At 43.3% G+C, this 17,469-nt stretch overlaps 1 protein-coding gene across 1 annotated transcript in view; it reads left to right on the top strand.

The window, feature by feature from the left end:
• The first annotated feature begins 1,456 nt into the window (after positions 1 to 1,456).
• LOC308334235 (matrix metalloproteinase-19-like) overlaps positions 1,457 to 17,469 on the top strand; it is a 34,744-nt gene continuing 18,731 nt past the window's right edge. Inside the window, exons 1-3 of the mRNA XM_080790873.1 lie at positions 1,457 to 1,740; positions 14,628 to 14,713; positions 15,040 to 15,170. Coding sequence (XP_080646999.1) covers positions 1,633 to 1,740; positions 14,628 to 14,713; positions 15,040 to 15,170 — 325 coding nt within the window. The 5' untranslated portion in view covers positions 1,457 to 1,632. The remainder of the gene's footprint in view (positions 1,741 to 14,627; positions 14,714 to 15,039; positions 15,171 to 17,469) is intronic.

The following is a 17,469-nucleotide window of genomic DNA, read 5'->3' as shown; positions in this document are numbered from 1 at the left end:
AAATGGATGACGTATGGACTCCCAGGCCGTCTGTGTTGGCCTCTCTCTCTCTCTCTCTCTCTCTCTCTCTCTCTCTCTCTCTCCCTCTCTCTCTCTCTCTCTCTCTCTCTCTCTCTCTCTCTCTCTCTCTCTCTCTCTCTCTCTCTCTCTCTCTCTCTCTCTCTCTCTCTCTCTCTCTCTCTCTCTCTCTCTCTCTCTCTCTCTCTCTCTCTCTCTCTCTCTCTCTCTCTCTCTCTCTCTCTCTCTCTCTCTCTCTCTCTCTCTCTCTCTCTCTCTCTCGTGGATGAACTGGGAGGGTTTCAATGCAAAATGGGCAATAGGGGGAGTACTGTGCACAGTGATGGATAATGATGAACTGCTCTTCACCTTTTGATCTTTTCTTTAAAGGCTGGTGTTGTATCCTGGTGTTTTTTTTTGTGTGATTATATATCCAAGACAAGGCATGTAGTTGGGATCCTGGTTTTGATCCCGGCAGTGCATAATAAAGGACCTTTAAAAGATCTGTCCCCTCCATGTGAAACAGTAGCTGCAGTAATAATATCCTCACCATTACACATAAAGTAAATAACATACGGAATAGATCAAAGTGACAGCGACTGGCTGCTCAGCAGATCCTACACACCTGGCTGGTGGATTGTGACACGCTGGTGGGAGTGCAAGGACAGTGAATCTGTTTGGAGTCATTATTAGTTTCCCTGTGGTAACTTGTTGCACAAACCAGAGGAATGTGCAGCTCAATGTGTCTCATATTTAGAGCTGCAGGGTGTGATATTTAGAGTTGTTCCATTTCCCAACCTTGATCTTCAAGCTCAGTCACAAGTAAGTAAGGAAGTAAGTAAGCAATTTCTGATATATTTAAACCTTTTGGAAGTTGTTGATGAAAATGCAATGAAAATAGGGAATTTTGGTATAAAAAATTGATTTTGTGCAATAAATGTTTAAAATCAAGGTCAATGCATTGTGCATACGACAGAATCTTCTAAATGTGTCTATGAAATAAATACAAAATATGATAGAGGATATCAGTCCATGGTCTTCTTGCCAACCCGGTCATAGTGTGCATGTTTGCATTATAAACACTTATTTGGCCTGTTAAGAAATCACACCCGTGTGAAGTGAGGGTGCTCTTATCAGCGTACATCATCATGACAAAAAATAGATGATGTTCAGATGATGTCAAATTCTCCATTCATTGTCAATGAGAAACAAATCTACACTAATGAGTATACTGTATGAGGGGCTAGCGCCTCTCCAAAAAATACTAGACTAAACTATAAAGTCACATATTACACATGATTTAGATTGGAGCTTCAAAAAGTATTATTGGCAGGATATGTGCTCTCTGTGGCCTGTTTTCAATTTTTTTGTTTTTTTTGTGTTCCCTGCATTCTTCTGAAGTGAGTCATCACAGCATGCAGCACAGAGTACTCCTTCCTTCTCCCCGTGTGAAGTCAAAAGCAAGCGGACAGGACACTAGCAGACTGCTGTGGGAAGACAGGACACTAGTTAGCAGACTGCTGCTGTTGGAAGTCATACGGTATACAGGAGAGGAGAACTTTTGTCATATCTCCAGTTGGAGAGACTTGGAGGAGAATTATAGAACGCCACGGAAGGAAAGTAACATCTGGGAGGATGGACTGCTGCTGCGTATGGAAGCTGTTCCTGCTGCTTCTGGCTCTGAATCTGAATCCGGTGCTGTCTGCAGTCATAGACGAATGGGTGGAGTTTAATGAAGCACAGGTAAACATAACTATACAGCATGCCATGCAAACCCATTTTGGGCGGGAACCCCTCTTGGAGTTTCAAGCATTATGTTATACTTTAGCTATTGAAAAACAGCAGATCCACAAGCTCATAGCGCGGCACAGAGTGCCACGCTATGAACTTGTAGGTCTGCTATTTTTGAAAAGTTGTGAAAATGTGGCGCAAATCTTTGAATATATATTCTTTCAGAGCGGTCGTTTTTAACTCAAATCTTTAATTCTGGGGGGTCCCTGGAACTACATATTTTGAGATGGGGGTCGGCGGCCAATTACATATAGGGGTCCTTGACATGAAATAGTTTGTCAGGATTCAGAAGACATATAATCGTCCTTGGGCCTAAATGGGTTAAACTAAAGTTATAATAATCAAGGTTCCCACAGTCATGTCACATTCCTGGGCATTTATCTGAAATTAGAAAACAGTTTTCCAGGCCTGGAAAAGGTTTGGAATGAATCAAAATGTTCTGGATGCATTGCTTTTGTCTAACATTTATATACAATGTGGTCAAAAATGCAGTGTTGTGCGGCATGAGCTGTGTGTGAGCGTGGCCTAATCTTTTTTGTCACGTGACACCTTCACTCGAGTCAGTTTTGGAGCATATGATACCACACATGTGTGAGCTGTCGCGTTAGTGAATAACATACACGTGAGTCCGACTGTACTTTAACGTGGATAGTATTTATTAACTCTCTCTGCATGTAAACAACCTGTCTGTCTGTTCCTGTCTCACGAGCCCAACTCCCGCCCGGTCACTCCCTGTGATGTCATCACCTCTCGACTCTGTAGTCTTTCCCCTCATACCACAATCACACCACATCTCCCCTTTCTAGAATCAATGGGTAGACTACCAATGATTCCACAGACCTTGAGGATTATTCTGCCTCGTGGGTGGAAGGTCTGCTCCTATCTGAGCCTGACAGTCAAACATACACATAATTTAGCCTTAGCCAGAACAAATCTAACCTGACGCTGCCAGATGAGGGCGGTATTGGGGAAACATATTCCCCAACACAACACTCATCTGGGATCTCTGACGGAGTTGAGCCCTGAGTCAGATCTGCTTCGTACCGAACCAATCAGCGTGAGCTAAAGGCGGGATATGTGCAAAAGCGGATGTGGCGGTATATAGACACGTCGATATGATTGGTTGTGTTTGCACGCCCACACGGTGATAGACAGACGCTCCCATCCAATCATCTACCATGTATCTTGAAAAAAAGGAACAGCCCCGTCATCGAATTTGCTTCCGCGATCCCAGATCCAAATAAGCTGTGAAACAAATTTGTGTAGCAAGCTTTTTGGATCTGGCAGCGTCAGGTTAGAACAAATCCACCTCAAAATCAATACTCAAACATCCATCCTATACTAATACTGTACTGTCCTCACTCTTAGGCCCTGCAACTGACTTAACACATTCACAGTACAATAAAGCAATAACACAAACATAACAATGTCAAACACATTTCTCTATCACTTCCTTTTTTTTCTTTTGAGGATCTCATGGCGATGAGATGACGACGGTTTCGTCTGATGGTCCCGTGAGGTCCTTCCACCAGATACGATCGTGGGGTAGTGGCTTTAAACCCTGTGCTAAGTTGCTAACCAACCTTACCTGCTAGCGAGAACATCGGCGTGACATCATGGCTAGGCGGGGCAAGAGGCTGTTCTGGACCCCGGAAATGGACCGGGTCTTTGGTGAGGCCTTGAATATGCCGTATGATAAAAGAAAATTGACTGCACACGTCAGACATCATATTAACATCACCCTTAAAATGGAGTTGACTACCCCACAGATAATCAGTCACATGAGGGTCTTTCGCACGAAGGCGCTAAAACTCCAGGCCACAATTGAGCATGAGGAGGCTGTCAGTGCAGGGAGAGCAGCTGGCATGGAGGTGAAGACATCAGTCAATCAGATGGCGGCGCGTGTAGACGCAGCGGCCCGGTGCTCCGCAACAGGTAGCAGTGTAACAAGAGAAACAAGGACTTATACCAGAACGGACATTCTGTGTTTAAAGGACTATTACACTGGCTGTGCACCCGAAGAGTTTAACGCCTTCCCGGCGGATATCACTCGTACAGCGGGACCCATAGGGAGGAACGGCAGGCCAGAGAGAAGGCATCATCGGCGGCGATGTGAGAGGAAGCAGAAGCGGGGCAGGAGGGCGGGCGTCCGAGCCAGGCTCGTATTGGCACCGCACAAACCCGTTGTCCCCAGTCTCTTCCTTGCCAATGCCCACCCTTTGGTCAACAAACTGGACGACATCAGACTACGGATTTCAGACGGTCACATAGATAGCCGTTTAGACAGCTGTGTTATGGTGATAACAGAGACCTGGATGAAGGAAAGCACTCCCGGCTTAGCAGTGGAACTAGCCGGCCGTACCGACTACCGAGCGGACCGCACATCTGACTCTGGTAAGGGAGGAGGCGTGTGCATATATGTGAATAACAGCTGGTGTACAGACACTACTGTTGTTGAAAGACATTGTTGCCCGGATCTAGAGTTTCTAATGATCAAATGCAGACCATTCTTCTTGCCAAGGGAGATGTCGGCAGCTTTTATTATTGCTGTGTAGAGTATGTCCACCCCCGAGCTAACGCTAAAGTAGCTATGAGCAAACTGCATGACGTCATTAGTAAACAACAGAACAAACACCCGGAGGTTCTTCTCGATTATCATTAATGAGATTTTCCAGGCGCTTTACATTGCTGTCAAGCTGCTTCTCAATCTTTTCGAGGGAAGTATGCACTTCTCCAATCTTTGATGTGAGGAGTGTTTTGAGCTCCTCTCTGCGTTCGGAGTTCCACCATGATAGCGTTGATATCCGTCGTATCGGTGTCTTTTTTGTCTCTTTGCCTTGTGGCATGGCCAACTTTCGCTTTCTCTCTCTCTCTGTGCTCTGAGTGACACACACACACTGTCTGTGACTGCATGCATGCGCTCGCCTCCAGTTAGTTTGTTTAGATCTGCGCATGCACTCCGCCTCTCAGATTGCTTTGTTCGGGTGCGTTCGGAAATATCGCACCAGAGCACACTCGCCTATTAGTTTGCATTGCACAGTGCGCTCAGTGCGCTATTTCCGAACGTGCCCCAACCATGAACGTGCATTGTAAATGAACGCTATACCCTCAAAAGTTAAAACCCCGGACATTTGCAGGATTTTACAAAAAAACCCCGGACAGCCCGGACAGCCTCCCAAAAGAGGACGTATGGTAAGCCTAGTAGTACGGATGAAATGATACTGCCTATTTACAGGGTTCTTACTCAGTGCAATGGCACCCTGATTGTCTCCATGGATGGTGGTGCCACTGTAATCTCTATTATCCATACCACTTAGTAGTTGACTTAGATACAGTCTTTCCTGAGTTGTGGCTGCTAAGCCCATGTATTCAGCCTCACATGTCGATAGTGCCACTGTAGCCAGCTGTTTCTTTGATTTCCTGTTTTGTCAGGCTAAAACAGTAACCTGTAGTGCTACGCCTATCTTCGACTGAAGATGCCCAATCTGAATCACTGAATGCTATTAGGTTCAAGTTCTCATCACTTTTCTTAAAGCATAGCTCATAGTCAATAGTACCCTTTAGGTATCTCAAAACGTGTTTAGCAGCCACCAAGTTTTCTGCTTTTGGATTTGCCAATGTTTGTGACAGCCTACTGACAATCCAACTAATATCTGGTCTGGTACAAGTCATGGCATAAATCAGACTGCCTACTATCTCACGGTATTCTCTTGGGTTCACAAGCGTATTGCTGTTGTCTTCATCATTGCTGACCCCCTCTACTTTTGGCTCACATGGGGTATATCTAGCTTTAGTCTGACATCCCGAACCTTTCAAGCCTTTTTAGGATGTACCTTCTTTGATTCATTATGATTTTCTCTTCATTTTGTTCAAACTTTATACCCAAGAAATATGATATTTTACCCAGGTCTTTCATGTTGAATTTGGCTTTCATTGTACCTTTGAACCTGTTTAGTAGATCATTGCTGCTTGCTGCGATTATAAGATCATCCACCCATATGATTACAAGGATTTTCTCATGTCCTACGTATCTGCTTCCTATACACACAGTGGTCAGACAGGTTTCTCACAAAGTTATCTTGTTCAAGATGATCATTTAGAAGTTTGTACCAATTTCTTCCTGATTGTTTCAGGCCATAAAGGGATTTCTTCAACTTACACACCAATTTTTCTCCCTTCTCAGATGGTTTATCAAAACCCTCGGGTTGTTCCAAGTAAATTTCTTCCTCTATGGGAGCATGTAAGTAAGCTGTCTTCACGTCCATTTGATGAACAATGAGGTCATTTTGGACTGCTATTTGCATTAGTGCCCGTACTGAAGTAATGCTTGCTTGCTTGCTGTGTCATAATCAATACCTTCTGTCTGGTTGTAACCTTTAGCAACGTATCTAGCTTTAAAGACCTTTCCCTTTTCAGCATTTTCTTTAACGGCATAAACCCATCCCCCCCCCCCCCCCCCACTACATTCCTACCCACAGGTAAAGAAGTCAGTTCAAATGTTTCGTTTTCTTTAAGTGAGTCGACCTCTTCATTCATGGCACGTTGCCATTCGGGCGCCTCTGGTGACTGCAAGGCTTCTTTATAGGTCTGGGGCACTCCACATATTGCCCTGCAACAATAATCAACACTTGCATTTGACACATCTTTATCATCAAGGTCTGATGTAATCCTCCTTGGGGGTTTCTTTTCTCTTCTCGGGTAGCGTTGGTTTTGGTTGGGACTAGGTTTTGGATCTGCACTGTCTTTGTTCTCATCTTGAGATTCAGTTTCTGTAATTTCACCATTTTGTGGCCCATTTGTTTCTGCCTGTTCATCATTTTCTTCTAGGCTTGCTTCTATCTGCTGTAACTTTCTATTTGTGTGTTCCTGGACCTCAGTCTCATAATCATCGGTTTGTGTTTATTGTTCCACACTATTCTTTTTGATGAATTTCACCAGCCTATGTTTTGACACTGTAGTGTCGGCCCGATAAGCGGCTGGAAATGAGCACAGAGTCAAGAGGTAAAAAGCAGCCACACCTTGGTTTATTCCAAAAAGAAGGTTGACATCATGGGAAATGGCAGAACACAGGCAGCCAACAAATAGGGCATGCTGGTGTGCAGCTCCACCATGCCCTCTCACTGAATCCAACACTGAGTTGGTGTGTGCTTCCTGGCAGCCTTTTATAGTCAGCTGAACCAATCAGTGCAGACTGTACCATATTACCTGGTTAAACATGCAACACTTTCCTGAACCCCACATAACCCACATCACATGAACCTATAAATCTATATCCCTACACCGGTAAGTACATATCCATGATGCCCACTATTGCAAGATAACCCACATATCACATTATCATTAGCAGCTCCAATGTATAACTCAAACACCCCCATGGCTATTTAACTGTGGTCCAGTCCAGACCAATACATGGTGCTCTGGTAGCCTGGGACTCTTTTGCCTGAACACACTGGAACAGACAGAACAGAAGCAGTCAGTATTCAAGTACCCATAACACAGTCTCATATTGCATAATTGTATTTTCATGTTCATAATTCTTTCAATAAACCAGTTCAACTCATGACTCTTCCTTTGTGTGCAAATATACATACTTAACCAGTGTTGTACCCGAACGCGTTCAAAGAACGATCGTTCACGAACTCGTTCATATTTAGGGTGAACGTGAAGTGAACGTACTGTATTTCTGTTTGATGAACGTCATTGTTCACGTTCAACTTTCTTTCAAGAGTGAGTGTTTCAATAGAGCCTTCCAGGCGAAATCCCCGGCACTAAAACACACCCTAAACATGCCTTAATATTTAGCGGAAAACCCATCAATAAGTCCCTATCCGACACAAATTAACTAATCTTTCTCAGCCGTCACTGGATCGCGCATCTAGCTACTGCATGATGATCATGCACGCTGACAGACAGCAGACACTGTCCCAACTCCTAACACAAACACTGAGGGAACTTGTTGTTGTACACACATAATGTGCCACGAAAAATAGCTTCCAATAGCTTAGTTGGTTATTATCGCTTCGAGGAGGTACGTGTCCATAATATCGCCACGAACGGCCAACAAAAGACATCTCTCTTCCACAGTGAATGAAGCGCAGTGATGCCTGATTTATTCTTCGCCGTACAATGTGTTCCGTGCTGAAAATAGCTGATATACAAGCTCACAACTCGTCGCGTCCGGACACGTTGTGAGCTTGTAGATCAGCCAACCCCAGCATGCGGAGATGCAGGCTCTGAGAACGTTCAGAAATATTTGCCTTCACAATAAAAGCATGCAAAAGCCCATATAGAGAAGGAAAAATAATTCGGTGGCATTTCACATTGCAAAAGAGCAATTTTTGTAAAATATATAAAAATTAAAGCAAAAAAAGACGAAAAAGAACTATAATAGTTCATTTTTCAAACTATGAACTTTAGTTAAAAATTTTGAATGATGAACTATGAACGGAACTAGTTCATTTAAAAAATGTTGAACTGTGAACTGAACTAGTTCCTAAAAAAAATAACTTTCCCAACACTGTACTTAACCCATTTACTGCTACCATTTATTGAGAAATTAGGACCTAATTCACGCCAGCATTTTTTTAATTTGAGCTCTTATTTTGAAAAGCCACATTTTGCCTCAACCGGAAGTGGGCTTATTCCGGCCAGCTTTACGTTGCCAAGACAACCTTTGTTTACATGATCGGATCCATGCCGGTACAATATAGACCTCCACAACATCGGCTCGTGCCGTCAAAGAAACGCTGTTTTGACCAAAAATGCCATCTGGGACAAGGAATAGGAGATACAGGCGATTGAAAGAAACGGATAGAATGGATTCTTATGGCGACCACGATCTAAGATGAACGATCCAGTGCTGTGCTAACAACACAGCTAGCTAACCGGCTAACGTAAGTAGCATTATGGCTCGATCGATCAAATGCACTATAAAAGCGCAATTGCCGAAGGGCTACGGCAATGGCGGCAAGTGTTAATATCAAAATGAGGCTTCAATTGCCGAAGGGCTTCGGCAATGGCGGCAAGACGGTTAAATGTGCCCAATATCAGTAACGGAGGACCACTTCGTTACAGACACCTTTGCTGTATGTGGATTGTAGATCAGATAGGCTGGACTGTTCTCAGTAGTACCATTTTGGTGTGGAGAATGGGGACATGATGTTTCATGTCTTATACCTCTATATCTTAAAAGGGACTGGAAAGCTTCACCTGTGTATTCTCCTCCACCATCTGATCTTATGCATTTTACTGAACGAAAAGGTGCACTGTCTGATAGGAATTTCTTTGTGGCTTGTGTTGCGTCACTTTTATTTTAATGAAATAAACAGCCACTGCCCCAGAAAAATCGTCTGTAAATGAAATGGCATATCTATGCCCATCTTGACCAGTTGGGTCAATGGGACCTGCCAAGTCAGTATGTACCAATTCCAGTGGTGTTTTTGCTTTGGCATCCATTTTCCTATTTCTGCTATTAGTGAATTTTCCTTCAGTGCAGACACTGCAGTCTAGTTTGGTGTTGCCTGTGATTTTCATACCTTCTACCACATCTGGTAATTTCAACACATCATCAACATTCCAGTGTCCCGAAATGTCATGCCATGTTTTGACATCACAAGTTAGGTTCACTTTGTCACTAGATAATATATCATTCACTGAATCATAAGCACAAGACGTTAACCCACAATACAATTAGGCAACAACAGGGATTGGCCATATAGACCGTACAATACAATAATGAGAACACACAATCCTAACAAAATGAACACTGGCTTTTGGCCATGTAGACTGGGGTCCCCCAGGAGGAAGTCACTAATGTTGCTCTGGAGAAGTCTGGAACACTCTGGTGGAGCTGTTGCCCCCTGCAACCCGACTACGGATAAGCGGTTGACGATGGATGGATGGATGGAGACTGGGGTCCCAGTCCAGAGATGAAAATCATAATGAAATGGCCTAGGCTACTTTCTATCAATTTAATTTGGGGGTCCTTGAAATTAAAATAGCTGAGAATCAATGGGTTAAACTGTAGACTACAGTTAATTCACAAAATGCAATAATGTCACATGAGCATTTTTGAAACAGGGCTTGGTTTAGAGAAGCCTATATTTTGCGCTAAAGTAATTGTTGAATAACATAAATGTAGGTTTCAAGGCTAGAGAATGGCATTGTAGTGGACTAGTGAGAGGCAAGATTGTCTCTCTTTCATTGCGGGACTGCAGGACTAGTCTGGAGATAGTTAGTCGTGGATGATCAGCTTCAGTCAGTGTTTTGGTTCGTACCTGGAGTTGTGCATTATCTCCGCTGTGCACAGCAGCACAGGGAAACTGTCTTTAATATATCCATGGTCGTTTTCAGTTGCTTTCCATCCATGTGCGACACAAAAGTACCATGTGTTTGTTTTGGTAATAGCCTACTGCAGGCGCAGCCATGCTGATTCACGTAACCGCGTAGGACAAAATGAAACCAGCCGGACCAACGTTAATTGTTTAATGCACGTAGGACCCGCATTTTCAAACTGTACACAAGTTGTGACGGACCCGACGGTACTAATAAAACATGTGAGTGATTCTTAGTTGCAGCGCACTGATAGCTACACACTATAGTAGTGTGCGACTTTGCGTGTGTGCATGCATGCAGAGGAGGGAGGAGGCGACGAGGCGTGTGTGTGTGTGTGTGTGTGTGTGTGTGTGTGCGTGCATGCAGATGGGCGTCATAGGCGGCGGGTGCATAAGGCTAGGGAAGGCTTAGCCTTCCCAAAAGTTATGCTGGATATTTTTTTAAATATATATAATATATGTGCGCAGCATTATAGAAGGCTATTGTGTGTGTGTGTGTGTGTGTTGTCGCTGCCCCCTGGTGATCGCTGATCGGATAGGCTATACACTATACAGCATATGATTGACTACTATTGGTATGTCTGTAAACCTCGTCCTTCCAGTCGCTTTGTAGCAAAGAGTAGCGCGCGGCCGCGCGCTGGTTTGTTTTGGGAAACAGCAAAATGTCTTTTTCAATGCAAATATAAAGTAGCCTAATTCAGAAGAAGAAGCTGTGAGTCGGCTGTGTCAGAACCAGCAGCACCAGTGCCTAGGCTGCACGGTTCACAGTTCACACCACTGCAGCAACACTGACACGTTCAGCGGAGTGACTGCTGTCTCTGTGCCGTCTGTAGAGCCATGAGCCGCGACTCCCGGAGGGGCAGCAACACCGCCGGGTAATCTACACTGAGTACTGACTGACTCGAGACTTGAGAAAAAGACGTCCAAAAGTCGTTGTCTGTGTATAGGCTAATTCATTGGTAAAAGTATGCTAAATAACTCATTTTTAGACCATCTGGGAAATAAATAAATAAATAAATCCGCGGCGGCGGCCTCGCTTCGCTCGGCCGCGAGAGTCCCCCCCCAAACGCAATTCTATAGCCTACCCAAAGGGTAAAACTCACCCGCCGCCTATGATGGGCGTGACCAACAAGGAAAGGAGAGGAGGATAGCGGCGAGAGCAGTGACATTATTGGCGGAACATTTTCATGCATTTTAAACTTTGTTCGTCAATCCAATAACATTTTCGTGTAGCCTTGTCTTGTCAACGATCGTCTCGTCATCGTCATTGTCATCAAACACAAACAGAGCTATTTAGCTCGTCAGCGTCAGTCTTGTCCCGAATTATTTTAGTGTCTGTTGAGTTTCACAGCTGTAACACTGCGTGTTGTACCAGAAATATAAAGTGAAGAAATATAGACGGAGGAATAACACTGCTGAAGTAAATAAATAACACACCAGGAGGCATCAGCTATGTGTTGCTGGGTCAGTAGTATGCACATCTGACAGGTTTATTTACACCGGGTTATATACACATAGTTAACAAGCACTTCCTGTCTGGTGTTAGGTACTTCACAATAAGAGTAATATCAATAATAAAATATATATACAATTCAGATCATTATTCCAACACCCCCACTTGATCTCACATTGGATATATTTTCCTTTTCATACATTTCTCTTATATACATTATTTTCTCCCCTCTCTTCTTTTCACCATATAATACAAAATGCATGTGTCTCTTCAAACAAATCTTTAAGCATTCTGTCATTACTCATTTCAATAATCAACTTAAATACACATGTTACTCTTCTTCAAATGCATATTTTCTTTCCAAATACTTAATAATAAATAGCAATAAATAATTCACATGGATCAGATATCACTCAAACACAAATGAACATTTCTTTCTCTTTGGTTTCTTTTGTGTTCTCCTTTTCTTCTGAATAGCTGGGTTTTGAGTACTAGTGTGATTTTTAGTCCAATAATCATGCACCATCCCGTTTCTGTCCCCCACTGCTTTCTTGCTTGCTTCCCCCACTGTTTTCTTGCCCTCTGGCTGTCTGACTCTTAACTTGTAGCTGTAGGAATAGTCCTTGTTCTTCGGGACCTTTTCTGCACTGACAGTTACATAGTCACTCAAATAGGCTGGCTTCATCCTCACTCTGGAAGGGTAACGCGTCTGCTGTTTAGCCTCATCTTTAGCCTGGCCCTCATCTGACTGGTTTGCCTGAGGTGTAGCTACTACAGTCTCGTGCACTTGCTGCTGAACCTGCACAGTCTGGTTTGCCTGAGGTGTAGCTACTACAGCCTCGTGCACTTGCTGCTGAACCTGCCCTCGTAGTAGGAGTGGAGTATTTATCTCAGACCTACTCCTCCATCTCGGCACATATAAATCATCATCATCATCATCATCATTAACAGTCTGGCGCTCTACAATGGGTGGGATCACACACTTCAACCTGTGCGTCTGCACTTTACCATTAGCATTAGCCATACATTTCTGGTCGTTCACTGTGTTCAAATAATACATTCTGTTGTACGAATATATTTTGAACCTGGTATCTCTGCACTTCAGAACATTGTTACCTTTCTGGAAAATAACAGTGGCACCTCTGGTGGTTGCTGCTTGCACCGAAAACATGTCCTGTGGATATGTAGGAATGTATAATGCCCGTCTCAGGGTAGTTGTGTGGCGCTGCCCCCTGCTGTCGATCAGGATCACCTTTGCATCTCCTCTGCGCTCCGCCACTCCCCGACATCTCGTACCGTCAGCCAACTCCATACAGTGTTCTTTAGGCTGGAAACTGCCGTCGAAACTTGTGAACTTTGTGATGTCCGTGATGACATGGGAAGTCGCTCTTGTGTCGACCATCAGACCCGTCTGTCTCTCACGATCACGATGTCTCGTTCGGCTCTCACTTGTTGAACTTCGGCATCACAGTCTCTCACCCCGAATGAGTACTCGTGCTCGCTGTTCTTCTTCTCCGACACTCTCCGTGCCTCATCTCGCCACTGTTTTCTCCTCCTTCTGCAGACCGCGTACCGGTGTGTAGAACGTTGACAGTATTCGCACCACTCCAGGCGTTCGCACATTTTGGCGATGTGGCCTCTCACGCCGCATCTGTAGCACATCCTACCGTCACCAACGCTCACCGTCCCTCGCTGGTCATCATCAGGACTTTCATGTAGCATAGACATAGACGGCTGCGGCACTCGGATCTGGGCTCTCATGACACCGTCATTTCCTGATGCTGCTGCAGCCGGCTCTTTGACTGTATAAAAGGCTCTCAAGATCTTTAGTGCCTTGCGTCCATCATCCGTCGCTGCTCGTGTAATCAGCGACAGGCTCTTGCTGTCCAAAAACTGGACCAGCTCTCCATATGCCATAGCGTTCTTGTCTTCGTAGGGCACATCAACTTCTTCACCCTGAACGGGTGGCTCGAGATCTTTTAGGACGATATCCTTCAACCCCTGTAGTCTCAAATGTCCCAACATCCTCGTCTCCCACAGTATATATCTCTCAGCATCTCCGTCGAAACACAATCTTGACCAATGAGTCTGACCACTCGAATCAGCCCGCATGGTTCCGTTCTTCTGTTGTTAGCCTAACTCGAGACTAGTTTGGCAAAGCACGCCGACAACAAACTTTTCACCTCGTAAATAAATCCGGTCTCTCTGGGCCCATAACCTGTTGAGTTTCACAGCTGTAACACTGCGTGTTGTACCAGAAATATAAAGTGAAGAAATATAGACGGAGGAATAACACTGCTGAAGTAAATAAATAACACACCAGGAGGCATCAGCTATGTGTTGCTGGTTCAGTAGTATGCACATCTGACAGGTTTATTTACACCGGGTTATATACACATAGTTAACAAGCACTTCCTGTCTGGTGTTAGGTACTTCACAATAAGAGTAATATCAATAATAAAATATATATACAATTCAGATCATTATTCCAACAGTGTCGTTCGTTTTAGTCCGTCTTAGTCCTGGAAAAAGGGGCGTTGACGTTGTCATTTACGTTATCGTACCGTCATGCCTGACGAAAACAACACTGGTCCACGGTCCGTCCACCTTTAAAATTAAGGTCTTGCGATCTGCATCTCCCTCTCGTTTGAAAGTGTCTGTATGTGGCATATTTAAATGAACTACGCAGCAACAACAGCACTCCTGCATCCTGTCGCCCTTTCACAATAAAGTGCCTTCCCTTTGCCTCCCAATGCTGCACATTTGAGATATTTATGAAATAGGTGTAAGTTGTAACTTAACAGCGTGAGAGAGTGGCAAGGAACGGCATGTGCGAGAGAGACGAGGCGAGAGAGGGGGCCTCTTGGTGAGCACAGGAAACGGGTTTTAGGGAGCTCTTGTTTAGCATCACAGAGGCCCCCTGCCGTTTCAACTGGAACAAATGAAACATTGCAAACGTCGCCCCTGATCAAACTATACGATACTATGCACCATTGTTTCACTGCTTCAAAGACCTCATTGTACCTAACCCTGGTTATTTATTCCACATACAGGCCTATCTGAGGAAGTATGGCTATCTGAATAACGGTGTGGATCCCCAGGACCAGGCTTACCTGGAGACTGTTATGGAAGCTCTCAGGTATATAAAATAGCACCACACTATCACACACATGCTGGTGACTATTTGGACAGAAACCGCTTATCTCCATTTTCTAACTTTTTGTGTCATACTAAAGCGACAAAGCATTAAAAATATGATTGATGCTTTTGAATTTGAATCCTGAAACGTTACAGTTTTGAACATATGAGGTTCCACCGGATATTGTAGATTATACGTAGTAGCATGATATTATGATAATGATATTGTCCAATAGAGTGAAAGAAGTATATATATATTTTTTTTTACATAATGCAATGTTTTAGTTTTAGTTTTCTGCGGCTAAAGTGTTTATTTATTTTCCTCAGAGCGTTCCAGAGGGTGAATGAACTTCCTGTGACTGGAGAAATGGATCAGGAGACCTTGGAGGTAATGAGAACGCCCCGCTGTGGCCTGGAGGACCCTTTCAACCAGAGAAAACACAAATACAGAGTGCTGGGTGAGAAACATGGAATGTATCATATACTGTATAAAACAGAGTGCTGATGAGTTGATTGATTGAATATATAATATTTCTAATTGCAAAAAAAGAGATTTCAACCTTACTACTACTTGTACGCCTACTACTAGGACTTTGTAGAGGGAATTATGTTAAAGATGGAGTGCCACATTTTTTTCCCACACTAAAACAGGATCATCAGGTATTATTACAATATAAGGGGGAATAACTTTTTCCAAAAAGTTGTACAGTATTTGTTAAAATCATGCTTTTATGTGGACACGCCCACCAGTTCATTAAGTATGCCTGGTTTGCCTGGTGGGTGGTGATCCACCTGAACTGTAGTTGTATAATAAAGGGGGAGGGGTTAGGGGAGGGGCTGATAGTGTGGTGTCACTATATTACTGTTTAATTCATTGGCCCGTTTGACTGTCAAGGGTTCAGCCTCCAGGAAGAAACCCTAAATACAAAGTTAATACACCATTGCACATAAAAACAACTCCAGGGTGTCTAATGAAGTACTGTCACTTCATAGGCACATGAAATATATATATATATATATATATATATATATATATATATATAGTAGGGCATCTTCAGAGGCTCCGACAGCACCCGAGTGGCATGTTTTCGTAACATGGTTTTTTTGGGACCATTGTTCTATATAATTTGGACCCAAGGAATTAATTAAAGTGGTTATTATTAAGATTCAAGCACATCTTGACTTTATTTCTGGACAGAAAAAGCAAAGAATTACCAGAAAACGTTCAGATCCCATCTATACTTGTCTTTGAACAAAATGTTTGAGGTGTATTCTTTTATACCACATGTTTTTTAGGACCATAATGGCGTCTAGATAAGATTTCGTCTTGTTTCCCTGGTCAATTAATGTGCCATGGGGTTCATTTTAACCGTTTCTTACCCCTACCCCCAAACGAACCATAAGATGGAGATAACAAAAAATGCCATAACTTTTGAACTAAACAACATACAGAGACAAATGAACACATTTTCCATTTAATTTGGACCCAAGGAAGTCATTAAAGTGGTTATTATTAAGATTCAAGCACTTCTTCACTTTATTTCTGGACAGAAAAGGCAAAAAATGACCAGAAAACATTACAATCACATCTATACCGGTGTCTAGTTAAGATGTCTTGTTACCCAGATCAAAATCACAAGGGGTTAATTTTAACCCTTTTCACCTATCCTGAAAACAAACCATAAGATGGAGATAATAGAAAAACCAAACTCTTGAGGTAAACAACACACAGAGACAAATAGCTACATCTGTCTATATATTTTGGACCCAAGGCATTCATTGAAGTGGTTATTATTAAGATTCAAACACATCTTGATTCTATTTCAGGACAGAAACTGCAAAAAACGACCAGAAAACATTTAGTAGAGGCCCCAGGAGAGGGGTCCATGTGAACACCCCTTTTTTATTTGTATTTCTAGTTTCGATTTTTGGCATCCATAAACTGATCCACCAAGCTGGAGGGGGTGGTCAAGGCTCCCATTGGTCCCAAACCCAGTCAATCAATTGCCTGTGAGTGTATTATAATGCTTCTGTGATTATGACGAAGTCACAATCTCCTAAAGCGAGTTTCCTTGTGAGTCTAAATTATAATTAACCAAACCAGAAAAACAAATAAGGGGGTGTGCGTGGACCCCTCCTGGGGCCTTTACTAAACGTTTTCTGGACATTTTTTGAAATAAATAAAGTGAAAATGTGATTGAATCTTAATAATAACCACTTTAATTACTTCCTTGGGTCCAAATGATATGGAAAAATGTGTTCATTTGTCTCTGTATGTTGTTTAGTTCAAAGGTTATGGGATTTTCTGTTAGCTCCATTGTATGGTTAATTTTGGGGGTAGGTGTAAGAAAGGGTCACAATTAACCCCCATGGGACATTATTTGATCCGGGCAACAAGAAGAAAGCATAACTAGACACCATAAGGGTCCCAAAAAACCATGTTACGAAAACATGCCTCTGAACTGCCCTATAAATATATATATATCATATGCACATTTTATGCACATTCATAACTAAAAAAACACATTGCATGGATGCACCTGGGACGTATCCTCAGTGATGTATCCTGAGCTCAACAGGGTTTCGGGTCTACCAACATCATACCCCTCACTCAGGCGACCCAGCCGGAGTGATCAAGTCCCGACTTCTGGTGCATGGAAGGACTAGCCTCTGTGGGTTGTCTCCTGTCCGGGCGCCTCCTACGTCTCACCAGGTCCACTCCTGCTCTCTCCAGGTCCACTCCTACTCTCACCAGGC

The sequence above is a fragment of the Protomyctophum bolini genome (assembly GCF_963924005.1).
Source record: "Protomyctophum bolini genome assembly, chromosome: 19".
In the NCBI taxonomy this organism is placed as follows: domain Eukaryota; kingdom Metazoa; phylum Chordata; class Actinopteri; order Myctophiformes; family Myctophidae; genus Protomyctophum; species Protomyctophum bolini.
Note: the sequence above shows the minus strand (reverse complement) of the source record. Positions and strands in the feature narration are given on the sequence as shown.